Here is a 14,645-nt window from a genome sequence, read left to right as displayed (position 1 = left end):
TAAGAATTATTTTTTTCAGCTCAGTCACAACAGCCATTTTCCTTGTCTTGTCTTCAACCGAGAGGGCCCCATCAACCTCTTTTTCATCAAAACACTGCAGCTCCTAAAAAAGAATATTCCGCTGATCATTAATGTTCCCAAAGACTTCCATATTCCATTTTTTCAAGTCATTTTTCAGGGCAGTTTCCCAAAACTAAGAGTGCCCGAAAATTGATATGAGGACCACCACGATCTAACCTTGTCCGTGAACCCATCTACCTTTAGCCACATATTCTCTAATTTAAAGTATCTCTGCCCCTCATGAAGACCCCCGCAATTCAATAGGGGGAAAAATGATCAGAGCATAGCCTACGAGGGCATTTTTGGCATAGGTTAGGAAAGTGAGCCTCCCAAGAAGGAGAGACAATAAATTTGTCCATCCTAGACCAAGCCCTCCCATTAGACAAAGTGAAGTCTCCCCCAGCCAAAGGTAGATCACCGAATCCAGCTAAAAAATTAGAGCTGAGAAATCAGCCATGGCCGAACCCATACTAGAGTCCCCCAACCTTTCACTCAGAAACCAAGTGATGTTAAAATCCCCTCCAATACACCATGGGTCATCCCACCAACCGCACAAAGCAACAATCTCATCCCAAAGGAGTCTTCTATTACTGTCATCATTAGGCTCATATATGCCAGTAAATCTCCACCCAAAACCATCTTCCACATTCATGAAAGAACAAGCTACCAAAAATTCACCGTAATACTCCACCAAATTAACTACTCCCTTATAACACATCACTATAATACGGGGGGCACCCTTGGAAGCAAGGGAGGCCCATCCTGTGTAAGAGCAACCCCACAAACTTATTAAATTTCTGTCAATAATATTCAGCTTAGTCTTCTGCAAACAGATTACATCAACCTTCCATTTCCGTATCATATTCTTCCCCTGGAGGTGCTTACTCAGGACGTTCAGCCCCCGAACATGCCATGAAAGAATTTTAGGCTTCATAAAACACCAGGAATCACCCTATCATTGTGCCTCCCCCTACTAGCACTTCCTTCCCTTGCATCATAATTGATAGAACAAGAAAGTCTCTTAAGCTCCCTTTTTTTAAGAGGTAGATTTGGCTAAAAAGGGCCATCCTGTTTCAATGGCAATGAGAAGAGCTTGAACTGATCTTCAAAACCTTGCAAGAAATCCCTACACAATTGTGAATTTCATCTACCTTCTGAAGGACCCAGTCTGAATGTAAACGGGCCCATGAAGGTGCTGGAGGCAAAGGACAGATAGGGCTAGGCTCGTCCCCGGGATCCTCCAATTCATTTAAAGCAGCATTAACTCCAGACTCCTTGCAAACCAACTGCAGTTCAGACCCATCCAATGACCCATCGTCTGAGAGCACCCCATCATCTGAAAGTGCCCCATTGAACCGGAAGGTCGGCCATCGCTATTCCATTACGCAACTGGTAGAAGTGACAGGTCAACACCAATAAATATTTGACATGCATATCGTATTTTAAAAATTAAAAAAAAAAAGTAATATGAAAAACAAAAAGGTCATTTAAAAATAAAATATTTAAAATATTTAATTTCAATTTAAATTTCTAAAAATATTTAAACGAATTTTTAGGATTTAATTTGACTTTAAAAATTAAAAAAAAAATCTTCAATCTTGACTTTCTTTAAACTAAAATTCAACTCATAAGGAAAACATTTTTATTCATTTTAAATTGAAATTTTTATTTTTTGGAAGCTTTTTTTAATTTTTGAATGACTTCTTTTGTTTTTATGTTATTTATGTTTTTTAATTTTTTAAATTATTATAGTGTTGATCTGTCACTTTTGACAGTTGACTAATGGAATAGTGACAAAGATGTTGGAAGTACAAGGAGTAAAAAGTTCAAAAATAAAACTTAGGCACTAATCTGTCTTAGAGGCAAGTCAGAGAGACTATTTTAGTATTTAACCCTAAGTTTTAAGACGCGAGATTTGGATTTATTCCTTAGACAAATATATTGTGAGAGTTGTGGTTAAAAATGAAAAAGATGGGGATTTTGGAAGTGACCAAAAATGAAAGATGGACCTGTTTGATGAGAGAAGTCCCTCACACTTGGTTTATTATGTATGCACTTGCATACCCATGCACAAACTTATGTCTATGAATGATTACTTCATAGAAGCACATTGTTTTGGTTTGGTCTCATGCGTATATATACACCCATGGCAACGATTGGTGGTGATGTTGGCAGCATCCCTGTGAGAAATTGAGATGCAGGGAAGATGGTCTCCCTATGCTTAATGTTGTGTATCTGGCAAGAACACAATGCTCAAACTTTTGAAGGTCGAGAAGGATGTGGTGTAAGAGTTAAAAGCTACCATCTTCAGCACCCTCTATAGTCTATATTTGGATGGGCGCTCCCGCAACTCTTATCTCTTAGTTTATTAAATCTGTAAAGACTTTGCTCTTTTTCATTCATGTTAGTTGGCATTTCCTTTGTAAACTTTCTGTGTAGTTTGGGTGCACTAATTTGCGCTTAATTATGAAATTGAAAGTGCATTAATTGATAAAATGCATTAAGTATGAAATAAGAAGTTCCCTTTTTGGAGATCTCACTAGTACATCAAACTTGAATATATTTGATTTACATTGAAAATATTTTAAGTTTGCGACCTCCTACCAATTTTCAGGAGAAGTTGAAAGAAAGGGAACGAGAATTGCGGAAAAGAAAGGAAAGAGAAGAACAGGAAATGGAGAGGGTGCGGTTGAAAGTTCGCAGGAAGGAGTCAGTTGCATCTTTCCAGGCTTTACTTGTGGAAACAATTAAAGACCCACAGGTAATATGTTTCTCCCTAATGATTCAGTTATGGGTAGTACTGAATTGGGAATGTTAGATGGTTATGTGTATATCAAGTCATCTGTAGGAGTCGGTAGGTTTGGATATTGTGATGAGAATTTTTTATTTTAGATGAAAGTTTAAACTATTATTTTTTAATATTATTATTGTTTTGGGATTTGAAAAGGTTGAATTGGGATTTGAAAAAGTTGAATTATTTATTATATTTTATGTGGGAATTTGAAAGAGTTGTAATGATGAGATGAGATGAAAATTTTATATCTCATCCATGCCCCCAAACTTGCCCTAATTGTTTCCTGCTGTATTATTTATTTCTTGTCTGCTGCAATGTTGATGGCTTTGGTTAGGCCAGTGAATCAGTGACTATAAGGTGATATTTTTGTGCATTAAGTGATTTTTGCACAAAAAGTAATTTTCATAGATGACAGATATTTTTGCATTATGTTGTGCATGCTATATATATATATTCCTTTTATGTGTAAGGGATTGAACATGTACTAAAATATGTGTAACACCCTGTTTCCCTAGGATTATGAAAAGCGTTATTTTTGGAAATCTCAGGTGACCGGATTGCTACTGTCCTTGCCTTTAAATTTTTTCTTAAGGAAGCACCAAGTATTAAAGATTCCATAAAATAAAAATGTCATTTCTTCTTATCAAAATACTTAACATTTAAAAGAGAGTCTACGGAAGCACTTATTAAAATCAATAAAGTCTCGTGTGCTTATCAAGAATAACTGATTAAATTGAAATCATGAAACTGAGCATTAGAGCAATGTAATAAATTCGTGATTCCTCAGTTTGCACATATAACACCAATCCATCACTACACACCCCCTCAACATAAATCTGTACACTTGAGAGAAAAATTTTCCTTGCGTAAAAATCATTATCAGAGCATCCATGGGGTGTTAAGGTCATGGTTTAATTCTGTTTATGCGGCGGAGTATGACACAGTTCAGGGAGTTAGTGGTAGAATCAAAGAGAATCACTATCGCAAGCGAGGGAGTAAACTTTCGGTTAACGGAAAGGGGGTGGAAAGAAAAATACGAGGTGGTGGTCTGCCGTAACATAGTACTATGGCTGGTACGTGCGTTAGAGGAATGCTTGAGGGGAGGAAGCAAGGAGATGTATTCGGTGGTCCGAGAAGGTTACAGGAGTTTCATTGCACAACGCTGTGCAAACCACCGTGGTCGATATCTGTCGATGGCAGAGTATGGGCGTGAGGGAAGAACATCCCTACTCTGTTTTCCAGAAGGTAATGGTGGATGGGGATGGAAAAGCCTTAAGGAGATGGCTGAGGAGATGACACACAAAAAGGTGCTGGTGGTTAAAGGAGATGGGAATCAGTTGTACAGAAGATCATGGAAACCCCATACCGTCACATATGCAGAGGCTCTCAAGGCGGCAAAGCAAGTAAACGGCGAGCAGAAAACAGGGGCTGTCCGGCAAGGGGGTGTGTCTCGAGCCACTAAAACAGTACAGAGGTCAGATTACGGCAGGCCTAAGGTGGGACAGGAGATGTGGGTGAGTAGTAGGAGACTGTTGGAGTTGCAGGGATAGATGAGGAGAATGCAGAGGGAGCTGGAAGAATTACGTGCCTATGTCGGGATGAAAAAGGAAATAAAAGGGAAGGAGTTGATGTTAGGAGAAGAAAGACAGGGAGCGGGGTTGTGGGTTTCTGAATTAAATGGAGGTGGGCCTGGACCTGGGCCTGGGCTTGGCCCGGCCCATGTGGCAGATTTAGAGGAATCGGGGCCGTCGAATACGTTTTTAATTGGCTGTGGGCCTGGGCCTGGGCCGTCCCAGCCCATCCCAATTTTAAGTACTGTCGGCCCTAACCCGAGCCTTTCGAATCGGATATCCCGACCCGCTGACCCGTCGATCAACACCGAGACACCAACTCGTGTTCTGTGCACGTAGTCGAGTCAGATGACGCCGGCGAGTCCACAGAAGCTGCCGACGAGAACAGGGGGACACTCCGGCAAGGTCACGGCGACTACAGACGTACCCAGCCCAACATCGTTTCAACACCATTCAACGCCGATGAGTGAAGGAAACTTTTTCTCTCTGTGTAATGGCCAGAAAACGCCGATCTCCTCTAGAAACAATGGGGAAGATGGTATGGAGCTCATAATCCAATCAGGCAGTGATTTGGAGTTTGAGGAAGCGGAAGGAGAGGGGCCCGATGATTGTAGTTACTCGGTGGAGGGTGATTTTGTGCTTTCTAATGAAAAAAAACAGGTTGGTTTGGATGATATTGCTCTGGATGGAGTCAGTCAAGAAATTCTGCTAAGTAGATTGGAGGAACCTACCCCATTAAATTTCTGCCTCCCTCCCCAACCGAATGTAACAGATTGGGTTTATCATAAAGTGAAAGAAATTCAAAAAATAGTGGGGCTTGAGTGTGATGGGTATGAGGAGCAGTTTATGGCGTTGTTTACAGCCATTGAAGCAGGGCACAAACAAAAGGATAAAGGAAAATCAAAAAAGCATCGGGAACTCCAAAGATTGACTTGGTCGATGAACATGGAGGGCAGTGCTAGTAGGGGTAGGGTAAAAGGGAAGGGGCAGAATGTTCCTCCATGAAACCAAAAATTGTGTCATGGAACGTTCGTGGGCTTAATGAGGGGGATAAGCGCCTGCGGATTAGAAATATGATTAGGGAATGGAAAGCGGATATTGTGTGTTTGCAAGAAACTAAATTGAAATGTATGGATAGAGAAATAGTGCGAAGTTTATGGAGTGGTGGTGTACATGTAGATTGGGCTTATTTGGCCTCTAATGGAGCTTCAGGAGGAATTGTGGTTTTGTGGGACAGACGTGTGGTAGAAAGGGTGGAGGAATTTATTGGTAATTATACGGTGGCATGCTCGTTTTAGAGTATAGCCGATAACTATCGTTGGGCTTTTGCAGGTGTTTATGGTGCCAATTCAGATTCTAAAAGAAACTTGCTATGGGATGAACTTGCTGGGATTCACAGTGTGTGGGATCTCCCCTGGTGTATAGGGGGAGATTTCAATGTCGTGAGATTCCCAAGTGAAGCATCGGGAAGCAGAAGATTACGACCAGCAATGGAGGCTTTCTCAGAGTGCATTTTTTACTTGAATTTGGTAGACCTGCCCATAGCTGGGGGTACCGCTACCTGGTCGAATAATCAGTCCTAGTCCCGACTGGATCGTTTTCTCATTTCACCGGAATGGGAAAGTCACTTTCCGGAGGTTTGGCAGAAGAGGCTAGCCCGTATTGGCTCAGACCATTGGCCAATTATGATAGACTGTGGAGGTATTCGGAAGGGTCGTCGGCCGTTTAAATTTGAGAATATGTGGCTAAAATCAGAAGGTTTCGTAGATAGGCTTAAACAATGGTGGTCCTCCTATCAGTTTCAAGGAACCCCGAGTTTCATTTTTGCGGAAAAATTGAAAGCTCTTAAAAAGGATATCCAAACTTGGAACTTGGAATCGTTTGGCAATGTAGGGGAAACCAAAAAAGCAAAGATAGCGGAACTTCAGGCGATTGAGAGACTTCAAGAGGTACAACATCTCACACAGGCAAAAAAAGATAGAAAGGTTGAGCTGGGTGCAGAAATTGAAAGGTTGATCCTATTAGAGGAGGTGTCGCGGCGTCAAAAATCAAGAGTATTATGGTTGAGGGAAGGGGATCGGTGCACGGGCTTTTTCCACAAAATAGCAAACTCACACAGGAGAAACAACAACATTGAGATGTTGAAGGTGGATGGAATGGAGTGCAGAGATGAACAGGAAATCCACAATCATGTTGTGGGATATTATGAGAACCTGCTAAAGGAACAGGCGGGATGGCGGCCTCCTCTGAATGGGCTGGATTTTAATACCATTGGTTTGAGTGACGCATCACATTTAGAAAGGGAATTTGAAGAGAGAGAGATCTTTGAAGTTGTGAGGAAAATGGCTAAGGACAAGGCACCAGGACCGGATGGATTCTCTATGGGTTTCTTCCAAGACTGTTGGGTGTTATTAAGGAAGATCTAATGAAAGTCTTCCAGGAGTTCTTCAGGGTGGGAAGATTTGAAAAAAGGCTTAACGCCACTTTCTTAGCTTTGATACCTAAGAAGGTGGGAGTGACGGAGATTAAGGATTTTAGGCCTATCAGTCTTGTGAGTGGGGTGTATAAGATAATATCCAAGGTACTTGCGAATAGACTAAGTGAGGTGATGGGTAAGATTGTTACTCAACCCCAAAATGCTTTTGTTAAAGGAAGACAGATCCTAGATGCAGTGTTAATTGCCAATGAATGCCTCGACAGTTGACTAAACGCCAGGAAAACAGGAATCATGTGCAAACTTGATATGGAGAAGGCGTATGATCATGTTAACTGGGATTTCCTTTTACACTTATTAAGGAGGTGTGGTTTTGGGGAGCGTTGGAGGGCCTGGATTCGTTGGTGTATTTCTTCGGCAAAATTTTCAGTACTATTGAACGGAACCTCAGTGGGATTTTTCCAGAGTTCACGTGGTTTGAGACAAGGGGATCCATTATCTCCTTTGCTGTTTGTCATGGTCATGGAGGCGCTAAGCAGGATGATATCGGCATTGGTTGTGAATGGTGTTATTGCAGGTTTCCCGATTGGAACCCCAAGCAGGGGCATCATTGATATTTCCCACTTATTATTTGCAGATGATACACTGATCATGTGTGAAGCTGAGCATAGGCAGGTTCAAGCGCTAAAAGCCGTACTATTCTGTTTTGAGGCTGTCTCTGGGCTGAAGGTGAATCTGGATAAATCAGAATTGGTGCCAATTGGGTCGGTTCCAAACACCCGCCTATTGGCACGAATGCTGGGTTGTAAGGTTGCTTCTCTTCCTATGAACTATCTGGGACTGCCTTTGGGGAGTGCTTCAAGGGATACTTCTATATGGGATATGATGTTTGAGAAAATTGAGCGGCGACTGGCAGGGTGGAAAAGAATGTACTTGTCTAAAGGCGGTAGGATCACCTTGATAGAAAGCACACTATCTAATCTACCCACATATTTCTTCTCTCTTTTTCCAATTCCAGCAAGTGTAGCAGTCCGTATTGAGAAGCTTCAACGAGATTTTCTGTGGGGAGGCTTGGGAGATGAGTTCAAGTTTCACTTGGTCAAGTGGAAACAGGTATGTAAGTCAATCCATGGGGGAGGTTTGGGTGTTAGAAACCTAAGGGTGTTTAATCGGGTACTATTAGGCAAATGGTTATGGAGATACCCCAAAGAACCAGACGCCCTATGGAAAATGGTTATAGAAAAAAAGTATGGCGGCTTATGGGGAGAGTGGAGCACGAGAGAAGTAAGGGGGGCTTATGGAGTTGGGTTGTGGAAAAACATTAGAAGAGGCTGGGAGGTGTTTAACCGTTTTGTTAAGTTTCAGGTGGGTACAGGATCCAAGATTAAATTTTGGAGCAATGTGTGGTGTGATTGTCGGGCCTTAAAAGATGTGTATCCATCTCTCTTCCAACTAGCGAGTGCAAAGAATATTTCAGTGGCGGATGCTATGGAGGTGATGGAGGGACGGATTGTTTGGAATATTCATTTCGGTAGGGCACTACAAGATTGGGAGATGAGTAGCATTGCAGATTTTTACAGCTTTATATACTCCATAAATCTAGACAGCCAGCAAGAAGATGTCATGTGGTGGAAGCCAACAAGAAAAGGTATTTTCTCGGTTAAATCTTTCTATAAGGTTCTCACCCCAGAGTCTGCTTCTCTTTTCCCGTGGAGGAAGATATGGCGTCGCAATGCACCTCCAAAAGCCTCATTTTTCGTCTGGACAGCAGTGTTGGGTAAGATTCTTACCACTGATAATCTAAGGAAAAGAAGGATTATCATTGCAGACTGGTGTTGTATGTGCAAAAGTGAAGGAGAGTCAGTCAATCACCTTCTGTTACATTGTGGGGTAGCAAGGACTTTATGGAACGAGGTGTTTGCTCGCTCGGCAATGGTATGGGCAATGGTATGGGTGATGCCAAGAACGGTTGAGGCAGGCATTGGCTAGCCTCTAATGCACCCACTTAGGTGGGGCATTAGAGTTGTAATTCAGGCATTGCCATTCTTTGATTAATAAAATTATTTATTTATAAAAAAAAAATGAAACTGAGCATGTCATAAACTGTCTAGGCCTCTGCCTCGTCTCATTGGGCCAAGTCCTCTTCTGCAATTCCATCCTAATAAAGATCATCACCTAGGGTAGTTAAAATATAAAAATATAAAAAAATAAGTCGAATACTCAATAAGCAACACATAATACAATAAACATAATAGAACATAAGTTTTCTTGGGAAAAAAAAAAAAAAGCATAGTCATAGTTACATATGTAAATAACATGACCATGAACTTGATCTGTGCATGAAATGCCTTAACTTTTCTTTCACTTGTCATAGGCCAGTACCCACCGTTGACCTCTTTGAGTTAGGGTTTGCGAATCTTAGTAGATTCCGATTCCTCCCGCGACTGTGGGTTGTGGAATCCATTCACAAGGAAGACACTGGGTGCACTACAAGGGTGTACATCCTGGCAATGCAATATGCCCCTTAAACATATGGTACCGTCTTCATATCATAATATAGGCCGTTATGTGTCTTAACAGTCATACTTCAACATAATCATACATGCATACTTTCATGTCATATCTTGTCCTATCATATCATAGTCATAGATTCCATGCATACAAACTTATCAAAAAAGATTCCATGCATACAAACTTGAATAATAACACCCAACAAATAATCATACCACCCATATTCCTTGCATGGCCGTAACCCATACTCCTAACTAAACTAAATAAACTTTAAACGACATATAATAACTAGTGACCGTTAACCCACTTAAATCATGTTGCAAGACCCAGACTTAAACATGTAATTCTGCACCCTATATAACTGTACAGTCTCTTGCCGCTTCTCTTCAAGACCAACTCATAATATGCATGAGATAGAGATACATATAGACATAGAGAGAGAGAGAGAGAGAGAGAGAGAGAGAGAGAGAGAGAGAGAGAGAGAGAGAGAGAGAGAGAGAGAGAGAGAGAGAGAGAGCCATACCGTATCGCATGTAGTGCAAGCTATATATAACTGAGTAGGTGGGAGTGTGGTTCATGGTTGCACTAATGGTTGGCCTAGGCTACATGATGGTGTACCTACGGTGGTTGAAGGGGTTGGCAGACAAGATTTACGTGCATGGCGGGGTGGTAGAAGAGGTTGGTTCGTCAGCTTGTGTTTCAACGCGCGGGGAGGGGCTGACATGAGCTTGAGGCTGGTCTTGGCTGGGCTGCTCCTATGGTGGTGCACGATGGTCCAAAGTGGCTGGAGTTGAGGAGAGTAGAAGAGAAGCAGTGGTTGGTTCCTGGTCGTGGCTAAGGGAGGTGGTGGGCAATGGTGCTCGGTTTGCTGGGATAAAGGCTGTTCTGTTTTGAGTTTGGAAAACAGAGGGCGTCGGGCTTTCAGGAACCACGTGTGGTAGTCCTGGTCGTGAGTTGGTGGTTGCGGTCAGAGCTTTGCTGTGTGCCAGACGGTGGCATGGGGCTGTTGTAGGGCGTGGCTGTTCTCGGTTTCTGTTATATTGGTTTCCATGTTGTAAAACAGGGGCTAGAATGAGAGAGGGAGGCAATTAGACCATGAGTGGAGGCTACGGTTGGGAGGAAATCTTTTGTGGAGAAGGGTATGTGTGCAGAGCGACAACCCTAGTTCGTAGAAGGGAGAAGATAGTGTTTAAGGGGAAGGCTCACAATTGGTTTTATAGTGGTTTATGGGTCTGGATTTGGGTGTGCACGGTTTGGGCTTTTCCGTGGATTTTGGGTCTTGAGTTGGGCCATGTTTTACTAGGTTTCTCCTTGGGTCCTAATTTGGGCTCTAACCAAAAGGTTGGCCCATATAACAGGTCCAACTAAATTCTAGGGCTTGCCTATAATTTCATGGGTTAGGTCACTTAATAACCCTAACGAGCTGAACTTAAACTCCAAACTGAGGTTAACTCGTCTAATAAATACTTTTGGGCTTATAAAATAATTCTTGGGCCTAACCCCAAGGGGTTGACCCAAGTGGTGAAGGCCTTGGTCTTGGGACCTCATTGGTGCAAACAATCCTTTGGGGCACACTCCTTGGTGAAAATCCAGCGATTTAACCAGTTTTGTGTATGGAAACTTCCGAGAGTGCGGTGCACGGGACCGGGGTTTACTCTATAGGGGTGGGTCCGAAGGGCCCTGCCTTGGAGAGGTTCCCCAACATCAAAAATAAAAAAATAATTCTTGGGCCTAACACCAATTAAATAGGGCCCACTTGGTCCATTAATATTAATGAGCTTATAACTCAATTATTAAGCCCAATGAAAACCATTAATCCACCATAATAAATTTTGGGCCTGGGGCCTATTAAAAAATATCCAATATTCGCAATTGGGCTTCCCAAAATATTAGCATATTAATACCATCTAGAATCCTCTACTAAACCTTAATGGGCCTCAAAATAAACTTTTGGGCCTACAAGCCTAACTAAAACTCCTAGCTGACCTCAACAAAACTATAGCTCACGGGCTTATTAAATATGTCCATTAAACTTAATTCAGACGCAATAAAATTATCTATGTTTCATCCCTAATAATATTGGATCAGGTCATTACAATATGTCGTGATCATTTTGTAAATTCTGCTGATGTAGGCTTAAATGTAAAATAAGTTAGCATATGAGTTACTTTGTTACTTTTAATGTGAATTAATATAAACCTACAATCAATCAAAGCCTAGCAGTGAATGAGAAGGCTCTATTTGTCCAACACCTATTCTGTTGCTGGCCTTACAGATAAACTATTTAGAACCTTGAAAAATTAGCTTTGGCTTCATTGCCTTGGTGGATCATGATGCATTATGTTTTGAGAATCCCCCTGTGCCCATTATGTTTTAAAAATAAGCAACACTTTTTTTTTTAATAATTAAAAAGAAAATGGAAAAAGAAGCAACTCTTATACAAGCCATACTCTCTCTATCTCTCTCTCTCTCCCTCGTGCACACAGACCCCGAACAACTCCATGTTACTGGCTCTTTTAGTTGCTTTCGTTCTCACACATCCTAAATGAATCTGTTTGCTTTTGGCTCTTCTCTTTTGATTAGGCATCTTGGACAGAATCTAAGCCAAAGTTGGAGAAGGATCCCCAAGGACGTGCTACCAATGCTGACTTGGATCCATCTGACATAGAAAAGCTCTTTCGGGAACACATAAAGATGCTGAATGAGGTAATTACATGCCTTCGGGCTAAAAGTTTTTGTTTTATCTGCAATGTACTCCTGCAGCCAGATTTTGTATTAATGTCGATTAGAATTGTTTATATGAAATTTTATGTAAAAAATCTCCAAAACCTTGGCTTTTTTGATAAAAGGGGTGGGGATTGGCCTGATTGGGTCAGTTTGAGACACAAATCTCATGAAAGCAAACAGGTTGATTACTTCGATCAGCATGTCTGATGTGTAAGCTGCTTCTGGGGTGGTCCTTTCTTTCTATTCATCTGTTTGTATTTTATTTTTAATAGAGTTATTCTACTTGCAAGCCAGTGTGCAAAACACATCTTCCATTTTATTGACATGACAACACGAATTGTAAGAAATTTTAATTTTAATTTTTTCTAGCAAATCAAGTCTTGCCATGTCAATAAAATGGAGGGTGTGCTTTGCACACCAGCTTTCAAATAGAATTTTTCTTTTTAATAATTTCCGTACAGCTTCTGAATAATTAAAAGATTGGTAGTGTGTCAGGTTATTAAATCCATGGGTTGGTCTGGTTGACACTTTGGGTCCAGGACACTCAAAAAGCATTGATTCAATTTTTGTATTATACCACAACTTCTCTGATGGCCAGCCCCCGGGATTCATCTTGATAATTACTTGGAATCTCATATAAAGTAACTACATGTGTTTGGGATTAGCCATGTGCAATAGGATTGAAGACACCTTGTTAGGGATAAAAAGAGTTTTGATTCTATTACCTGATCTTTATCTAACATTGTTATCTTAGAATTCATTGTATTTTTTTAGTATGCTATTTGTATCGACTCATAGCTGTGACTGTGTTAGTAACTGAACATCAGAGCATCCAGGTTTAAGAACAGTAGTAATCTTAAACATATGGACCATGCTAATATCTCACATTCTTCAGTAATCACTAATTAGTTATATATCTGTATCATAAATGAAGTATGTGTTTAGTCTTGGGCGTAATTGAAAACTTGAATGTTGTTTTGATTGATAAGTTTTTAGCATATGAGAGAGAGCTGCTGCAACAAAAATTTTAAGCTACGGGTTCCAAGAAGTTTGCTTTAGAAAGTAGTGATTCAGAGATTGGAAGCTGGCTGCATTATTTTCTCTTATACTGTGGCATCATACCTTGAATAGCTTCAGTTATGCTCTATAATTTGGTTGAGTGCATCCATTATATATGATCCATGTGGGCATGAAAATATATATATTTTTTTAATTGCCTACTGAGAAAGAAAGGGAAAACATCTTTGGCTATTTACTTGTAAAAAAAATGGGAGGATTTTGCTTATGGCATTCTCTTCCTTTATGAGCATATGATACTAAAGTAGTGATCCATCCGACAATGCTGAAGGCGATCTTGAAATGTAATGTGGCTTTTAGCTGTGTGGTTGTCGTGACTCAAGTTTTAAATGCTTTTTTTCGTTTGTAGTTCCAAGCAAATAGCACAACAGTATTTTGGCGCATCACAAGAAATTTGAAATATAATGATATTCTATGTGGTTTTGCATTTTTTTAGCGGTGTGTGCAGGAATTCAGGTCTTTGTTAGCTGAAGTCTTGACAGCGGAAGCAGCTGCTCAAGAGACAGAAGAAGGGAAAACAGTTCTCAATTCATGGTCCACTGCTAAACGTCTTCTAAAGCCTGATCCCAGGTACAACAAGATGCCAAGAAAAGAGAGGGAAGTCTTGTGGCGCCGATATGTCGATGAGATACTAAGGAGGCAAAAGGTGGCACTTGATGAGAAAGAAGAGAAGAAGCACGTAGAGTCAAAAGGTAGAAACTCTGTTGATTCTGGGAGGTTTCTGTCTGGGTCAAGAAGAAGGACCCACGATCGAAGATAGATAGTCATTTTGGGGTTGTAGGCTTTTGATCTTTTATTGAGGGTCTCAGTCTAATTTCCTCTGTATTATATCAAATCAAAGAACGGATTTTTTTTTTTTTTTTAAATTGACGTATTTATTTGTTTAGACCATTTTTACTTGTTCTAATGCCACATCTACATACACTCCGCCTGTGAAGGGGTAGAAAATAATCAGTTTCATGATATCTGAGTCTCTGAGATCCTTCCTCCGCATAGGAATTCTTTATTAAGTATTATTATTATTAAATTTTCAGTAATGCTTTTTGTAACATCACCGGCATGATAGTGATTAGGGGTGTAAGCCGGCCAGTCGGTCCAGTCCGGTCTCAGGGTCTATAAATTTTGGACCAGACTAGATAGGATTGGACCGAACTTTTATATATATTTTAAAAATATTTTTAATAATTTAATATATTATTTTTAATAGTAATTATATAAGTTAATTATGTAATTTTCATCTAATTTATTATCATTAATCATAAAAAAATAATTTTTTAATAAGTTAATTACATAATCTATATTAATAATTCACTTAATTTTAATTTAGTAATTAAATAAATTTTTTTATTAATTTATTTGAAAAAAAAAAAAAGAAGAAAAAAAATTAATAATTGGACCGGTGCTACCGGTCCCCTTTTTATGGATGTTTAGTCTGGTCTTGGAAAAATGATGTATTGAAAATTTGATCTAT

At 40.3% G+C, this 14,645-nt stretch overlaps 1 protein-coding gene across 4 annotated transcripts in view; it reads left to right on the top strand.

The window, feature by feature from the left end:
• Positions 1-14,167, top strand: part of LOC122309228 (pre-mRNA-processing protein 40C) — a 42,329-nt gene extending 28,162 nt beyond the window's left edge. For all 4 annotated transcript variants that reach the window (XM_043122622.1, XM_043122624.1, XM_043122621.1 and 1 more), the window contains 3 exons: positions 2,675-2,821; positions 11,954-12,076; positions 13,611-14,167. In XM_043122622.1, coding sequence (XP_042978556.1) covers positions 2,675-2,821; positions 11,954-12,076; positions 13,611-13,934 — 594 coding nt within the window. In that variant the 3' untranslated portion in view covers positions 13,935-14,167. The remainder of the gene's footprint in view (positions 1-2,674; positions 2,822-11,953; positions 12,077-13,610) is intronic.
• The last annotated feature ends 478 nt before the right edge of the window (positions 14,168-14,645 follow it).

This window comes from Carya illinoinensis, chromosome 5 (genome assembly GCF_018687715.1).
Source record: "Carya illinoinensis cultivar Pawnee chromosome 5, C.illinoinensisPawnee_v1, whole genome shotgun sequence".
Classification (NCBI taxonomy): Eukaryota; Viridiplantae; Streptophyta; class Magnoliopsida; order Fagales; family Juglandaceae; genus Carya; species Carya illinoinensis.
This window is presented reverse-complemented; position numbering and strand designations above follow the sequence as displayed.